At 39.8% G+C, this 7793-nt stretch overlaps 1 protein-coding gene across 1 annotated transcript in view; it reads left to right on the top strand.

Moving 5' to 3' along the window:
* The first annotated feature begins 4062 nt into the window (after positions 1-4062).
* The window catches only part of CPED1 (cadherin like and PC-esterase domain containing 1), a 129559-nt gene continuing 125828 nt past the window's right edge, over positions 4063-7793 (top strand). Inside the window, exons 1-2 of the mRNA XM_081331097.1 lie at positions 4063-4166; positions 4628-5084. Coding sequence (XP_081187223.1) covers positions 4833-5084 — 252 coding nt within the window. The 5' untranslated portion in view covers positions 4063-4166; positions 4628-4832. The remainder of the gene's footprint in view (positions 4167-4627; positions 5085-7793) is intronic.

The following is a 7793-nucleotide window of genomic DNA, read 5'->3' as shown; positions in this document are numbered from 1 at the left end:
ACGAAGCCTCCAAGGCCCAGAATGAACCTCAGGAAGCACATGGCTGCTGCCCATGGCCTCTGCTCTAGGTCTCGGAGCCCTGGAGGAGGCCTCTGAGGTCCAGAATGAAGCTGAAGCATCGCCGGTGTCCTTACCAGGTGGCAGTGGCTTGGGAAAGGCCTCCAACGCCTGGATTGGGCCTCCGGAGCCCTGCTGAAGCATCCTCTGGTTTCATTTCCAGGTGGCAGCAGCCCAGAAAAGGTCTCCATCACCCGAAAATAACATTGGGGAACACTTCAGTGGGGCTCTGGAGGCCCAATCCAGGCATCAGAAACCTTTTCCAGGCTGCTGCTGCCTGGAAAGGACACTGGAAGGAGCTTCAGCAAGTCTCCAGAGGCCTGTTCTGAGCCTCTCAGGCCTCCAAGGCCCAGAACAGAGGCCATGGGCAGCAGCTACGTGCTTCTGGAGGTCTGTTCTGGGCCTCCGAGGCCTTTCCCTGCTCTTGCTGGGAGCAGAGAAAGAAACAGGCTGAAGAGACAGAGAAGGTAAGTGACCCAGTGCAGAAGGATGGTGGGGAGCAAATGTGGGGCTCCAGGGCAGGGAGCATGAGGTATTTCAGTAGGTCGGGGGAGGCCTTGGGTGGTCTGAAGATGACCTGTTCCATAACTAGCCCCTCCCTCCCCATGGCCTTCTCCACTCTGAGATACCTCATGTTCACTTAACGAGCCACACATTCACCCACACATTAAATTAGAGAATGCGTGGGCAAAAGCTGAGTGAATTGTGTTCAAGGTACGAGATTCATGCCTACGAATCCTCAAGTTACGAATGGAATGGGCAAGCTCCAATACATTCGTAACTCAGGACTACCCGTAATTTCCTATAATAGATTCCCACCACCTATTTAAGCAAGATGTGGCTAGAGTTTCTACTGCAGCCACTAGAGGCTCCTCTTGACAATCTTGGCTGCTGTGAAGTCCAATATTGTTATCAGAAGGAAATGTGATTTCTGATTGTCTGCCTCCTTATATACGTCAACGCCACTAATGATACAGAGATGTTTGATATTCTGGAATAGACGATTGTACTGTGTGCCTGTTTGCAGAGAATCTAACAACTTAATATGTGGATAAAACCATTGTTAGCAGTGATGAGGCATGAACAGAAGGTATGAACAATAGTTTTATAAACAAAAATTGTAATACTATGATAACAGGCCAATTCCAGAATGGCATGTAAAACATAATTTTGTGATTGTCATAAATAAATGTAGAATAGTCCCAAATGAGCTAGGCTTGTTTATGTATGGAAAGTTACAAAAACAAGGCCTCTAGAGGTTCATTTGAGGAACTAAGTAATCTGGTTTTGAGAAAGCTCTTTTTTGTAAGCTGACATTCAGGTTTCTCAAAACATCTGTTGCAATTGGAGCATTACTTGATATGGCTGTGCAAGTCTAGAGCTGCTTCACTTCATTAGCTATTTGAACTAAATGTTCCTTTGATGGCTTCCTGCTTCTGACCTGTTTGGCTGTCCCACTGCAACTATTGATAGAGGGTGCTTCTGTGCAGAAGCCACTATTTAATGGAATGGATCAGCCAATCAAGGCAGTAAGGTCTGCCTTATATAAAGTTCTGGATGGCAGCAATTTCTCATTCCCTAGACTGCCCAGGCAGGGAGAGCTGTGCCAAGTCATAATCATAATAGTTTCTCTTCCCAGATCTGACCTAGTACATGATCTCATGTACAATGAGATTTAGGTGATCAAAGTCTCATTAATGACCACCACAGACATTGATCACACCCATGGCCAAATATGTTCCTCAGTGACCTGAATGTTTTCTTATCCTGTGAAATGGGCTTTTTTTGTATCTAATTCTCAGAACATTTTTAACTTTCATAGTTGGCAGTGGTTTTAAGTTTAGATTATAGTTGCATGTCAGCAGTGACCACTACTAGTTATTAAAGGAAAGAGAGGGGCTAGTTGTTGCTGTTTTTAATTACACTAATTGCACAATACCATGCAACATCTCATGTTGCCTTTTGGATTTCCAATTTGAAAAAAGTACCAGAGGAAGGAAGTCTCTTCATTGGTATTTAATTTAATGAGAAAGATCACAATGCAAGATCATGTATTCACATCTAATTCCTTGATTACCTTATAATTATGGAAAAAGCAAACACTTCCTCCAAATCTTTGAAGACATCATATTGAATTAGAACTATTGGAAAAGAAGTGTTGGGAAACCAATATGTTGGAAAATTACATAGCAATTTCCAATTTAGTTTGCACCCAGTATATGCCAGTCATTCCCTATTTCCTGGTCATAGCAAGTGCACACACCGCTCAGATTTGCTAGCAAAAATAAAGCTTGGTTTTTATTTATATAACTTCATCAAATATCAAAACTGCTATCTAGCAAAACGGCAAACCCCTGAGTCCTACGGGAAAGGGCGGTATATAAATTCAATAAAATAAAAATAAAATAAAAGACAGAACAAAGCAGGCAAAAGTTAAACTTGTCCAATTGGCAAGAGATAAAAAGGCAAAAGAATAAATTCTAACAATAAATGTTATCTATGTATTTCTTAATATGCAGAACTTTCCAGACCCACCGGAAACAAGGGTGTAGGGCAACTCACTGTGGCCAACTTGCCACGGGACAACTGGCTGTGGTGCAATGCAATGCTGCATTAATAGCTTCATTCAGATACTTTTATCATGGTGACCACGTTCTTGTTGAAATTATTGCAATTGTAACCCATATATTTCTAATTATTTTTTTATTATTGGGCATGGTTCCGTCAAAATTAATTTAACTTTTGTATTTATTGAATTGTCCCACAATGAGTTTTCCCGCAGCGACTTGGCTGCAGTGAGTTCTGTGGCAAGGTTGGCTGTGGCGAGTTGTCCCATTCCAGGAAACAATGCTATAGGCAATGAGTATGGGAAAAATCAAAGGGAATAGCCTCTAGTTATTCTACCTTTTTAATGTAAATAACAGCAGTTAAATGGAGAGGGAAAGCAGGAGACAATGTCATCCTCTATTCCACATGGGGAGGGGGGAGGGTAGACCATTCGGCAGATGTGGAGAAGAACTGTACATATTGTCTTAGTTAAGAAGAAGGCCACTAGAATGGGGAGCTTGGGGATACCACCTATGAGAGCACATAACCTTACCTTGTCCTGTCTGTTCCCCATGACCCACTTTTCATTTTGACTAGCCGAACAACATTTAGCTAGGTTCCAAGAAAGAAAGAAAGAAAAAACATTTTTCACCAGTAATATTAAAAAGAGAAGAAAAATAATGATCTGGGACAGAGGTGGCAGAAGGAAGAAATGAGATTCCCTGTTCAATGCTCCTGAAGTTTCTGTAATGGATATATGCAGGCTTGTTTGCTTATATTATAGTTTGTAGTCAGCTATGAGGGCAAGTTTGATGTAGTGATTAAAGACAACAGGCTAGAAACTAGGAGATTGTGAATTCTAGTCTTGCCCTAGGCACAAAGCCAGCAGGATGACCTTGGTCCAGTCCCTCTCTCTCAGCCCTATGAAGAAGAGAAGGGCAAACCACTTCTAAAAACTATTGCCAATGAAACTGTAGGGACTACCAGAGGAAGTTGTTAGAACTCAAGCCTAAGTTATATTTTTGGGTGTCCCCCCCCTCTTCTTAAAGTCAGCTATTCTACTAACATTTAGCTGAAGTGGTGCTATAAACCCAAGTATGCCTCAGTCACATAATTAATATTTCTCATACCCCTTGTTCTGTATGTTTTACAAATAAAGTGGAACATCCTGAAGTGGTTTTGCAAGCCCAGAGCCACTTGGTTTCTTAATTTACCATTTGCCATAGCGCTTGCATTCTTCTGTATCACTTTTCTGTAACTTATGTGCAGTTCTGAAGTTCTTACAATGCTGTAAAACAACATGTGGGAGGCAAAAGTAAACTGTTTCTATGATCCAGTACAATCCCCAGCCTGAGAGACTTTTCAGAGCTTGGTAAACTTAACCCCACCCCTCCGGGCAGTCCTGATTTTTATTTATATGTCTGTGGTCCAACGGAGTTCAGATGGAGTGCTGTGTGCGTGTGTGGAGATGAGCTGAAGTCATGAGCCTGGGCTGTTGGAGTGGTTTTAATCAGCAACCCGTTAGAGGAGAATGGAAAACGTCTGACAGGGTGAAGAACTAAGTAAGTAAACATGACTTTGAACTCCAAAAGACAATGGAGGAAAAAAGAGAGAGAAAAGAAATCTGATTGAGCAAAAACTGTGTGGGGAGGGAAGGCTGTGTACGTTTTCTGGCAGGAAAAAGGCAATTTAAAAGATGAAGGAAATGATTTTTTTAAAGAGCCCATCAGGAGAGGAATTGCAAGGGGGAGGGAGGAGAAGAAGAGTCCTGCTAGAAAAGCCTTCGTATTTTTCAGCTTTATGTGAAACCTATTGCCATTTTTAGCCAATATATCTCTTTTTTTGAACATAATTGCTCAGTCGGTCCTTTCCTAGGTATTGTGCAATGGAGTTTTGCTCTAAACAGTCACATTTCTTCTGTGTGCAATGCTTGGAAACTTAATGTGCATTCATTTCCAGTCCACATTGTTTATATGTTACTTCTTTCGGTCTCTCTCACCACCAGTCCCATTGTTTTTTCCAGGTCGGACACTGCTTGCCTTTCTCTGCTGGGGGCCTATCATTTCTTGCCTGCTGATGTCATGGAAGAACTCAAGTCCAGAAGTGATGGAGAGAGAACTTGAGTCCAAAAAGCATATCTTTCTGCCTTTCTTTCATACTGACAGAAAGCAGCCAGACTGATCGCCCCTATAATGTGGAAATGGGACAAATCAGAAATCTGAGGTACCATGGCTTGCCGGCAGATTGTGCCTGGCCGGAGATGGTGTCGTTTTCGCCCATTCCTGATGGTGCTGGTTCTGGCTGCCTACCTCTTCTACCAGACCCTGATGCCTTTAAGATCCAAGAGACCAACAATTCCTACAAGTGGCAATGGATTACTGCCCAGCAAAACAGCTGAGGTGCAACGTCAGACACACCAAATCCTTGCAAGGAGAGTCAGTTGCTTCCTTCCTTCTAACAAACAACAAGGGCAGAAGGAGGTAAGAGAGATTCTACAAGTTTCAAATAAATGCTGTTGATAAGCCAGTTAAAATTAACTTTTGTTTCATAGGTCACATATGTCATTGAAATGGAAATAGTGAAGTTCTTTGATTGAATTCCTTGCTCTGGTTGCACAGCCTACACAAAGTATAGGTGCAGGGTCAGGAAGGTGACCCAAAGTGGTGATTCCCTGGAACAAAGCATCAATATTCTATTATAATGGCATAATAAAATGCAACTTAGAAAAAGATGGGAAATAGGGAGGAAGAAGGAATATAATGTTGTAACCATGTATAAAAATATAATAAATAAATAAATGTCTGTGCAGATTAGATTGGTGCTCATGTTGTTCTAAATTGCATAACAAAGGATCAAAGGTGATATGATTAAAGCCCAGGAAAAAATTGAATTCATCTACTATCTTATTTTAATTTGAAGATACAGTAAAGAAGATGATGATAGAAAGACAGTAAGAATAAAAAGGATGAATTCACAGATAGATTTGAAAGAAGCAATAGCATTCATGAAATAGAGCGTGCACAATATTATTCTGTGTTCTCCACCAGAAAGAAATAATACTCATCATCTTTGTCAATAACTTCTGGTATTTCTAGACTTTTTAAAGCTCAGCCAACTCATGAGAGCTACTGAAATGGAATTTCTAGGGTAAATATTTTCTTTTCAGTCAACAAACAGGTAACTTATATTAATATCCAGCATGCATTAATTCAGTAGTGGATTCGTAAATGTGTTTAGGATTATCTTTAGAGCCTTGAGGTGGTCAAATCCTCACTGTACAATTTGTAACAGTCTATGTTTGGATTTAGGTAGGTAACATTACTGATTTGATGTATACAGCATTCCCCAACTTTGTGCACTCCAAGTATTGCAACACAATTAATAGGATTTTCAACCATGGAATCCCAACCCAACTGCTGAAAGATCTTGGGAAAAAGCACGTTTGGGCTAAGAAACTGAAAACAAGCGCTCTGGTTGGTTTCCATTCACTTCTGTCATAATATTTATTTTCAGTAATGTACAGGAACCTAAATACATGCCAAACGAAAATGATGTTTGTGTGCGTGCACGCGCCACAATGTTTTGTTTTCAAGTGGCCCTCCAACCTAGAAAAACTCAAAGTAAAACTATTTGGAGGCTAGAGGGGATGGTGAGGGCAACGTGCATTTTGGGAAAGAAGAGTTTGATAAAAAATCAGCCCCACTGTGACAACCATTGCATAAGTTTGTATAAATAGGTGGGGTCTGCAATCCAGGCTCTAATGTCTGCTACACATTAACTATAAATTTTTTAGCAAGTTTTCGCCTGACCATTCAGTAATGACATTCAAAAACCCAGCTGAGTGACTTAGGGAAAGTCGCTGTCTTAGCTCAGCCCATCTCACAGAGTTGTTGTAGGAAAAATAGGAGGGCAAAGGTGTGTGGGATATGTTTGCTGTCTTAAGCTTTTTGTAAAAATAATAAAGGCAGGAAATAAATAAATACAAAACAAAACAAAATAGGATTGAGATTTGATATAAGTTTAACCAAATCCAGATGGCCTGCTTCACTCAAATCCCTGAAGATAATTAATGTAAGTTCCTGTCCTCCCATCAGAGTATGTAGATATCTAAAGACTTTTAAAGCTATACATGCCTTACAGTAAATCATGCTAAGGGAAAAAAAGAAAAATAGGATACAATTAGGTACTTGTGTTTTAACTCTGCTTTATTCTGGCTGCCTTACAACCAACAGAATGATTTTACATCATTCTGTTTGTTTATATATCTTTGGCACCAGAAATTTGCACTGAAATATGTATTTGTTAGTTTTTCATAAAGCGTACTTACAGTTGTACAAGCTATTTTGGTTGTGACATCAGCTTTGCACAATTGCATCAGTGTTAAATCTCTGGAAGATGAAGTTATAAAATGCATGGACAGCCTTTTAAATTAAATGTCCTCTGAGCAAGATTGTTCTTATTATAAGCAATCCTGTGTTGCTGTACAAGTAAAATAGCTCATACCATTCCTAAATATCTATTTGCTTCCTTCCTTTGCAATACAATCTTATCTTCTTATAAGATATAATTCAGGTTATCTTTTATTAGTTTATTTATTATTAGAAACCATTTTAGGAATGATTTTCATCATAAAAAGTGTTTCAAGGTAGGAAACATTTTTAAAAGTTATAAAAGTTTGTAATATTTAATCTATGTCAAATAAAGTCTCCAAGGATTTTGCATCTACCTTTCTATGATTAAAATCATATTCAGCTGTTTTTCTTACCCCTATTTATGTGCTTTAAAAATACAAGGGAATGTAAATGTCAGAAGTTTCCCATCACTTTAAAAAAACCCTCTAATGAGAAACTAGGATTGGGTCTGGTTTCCTATTTATTCCTATGATTTTCTGGGCTAGTTGTGGCAGCATCATTAGAGTAAGAGTGATGGATAGGACTAGAATAAAGATTTTGATACCATTTGGAAAGACTCCAAGATCAACAACAAAGTTAATGCAAAAAAAGGAAATGCTGAGATCTGCTCCACTAACTGCACTCTTTCAAGCCACCATGTTATCTGCTTGCCTATAGCATTACAAAGGCATTTATATCCATTTTTCTCTGTTGGCTAGCTGACTGACTGGGAGGCCGATGGCAATGTAGGTGCTATGTTAAACAGCAAACCTTTGTGTGGGTTTTTAAAGGCTAAGA

This window comes from Vipera berus, assembly GCF_964194415.1.
Source record: "Vipera berus genome assembly, chromosome: 6".
In the NCBI taxonomy this organism is placed as follows: domain Eukaryota; kingdom Metazoa; phylum Chordata; class Lepidosauria; order Squamata; family Viperidae; genus Vipera; species Vipera berus.
This window is presented reverse-complemented; position numbering and strand designations above follow the sequence as displayed.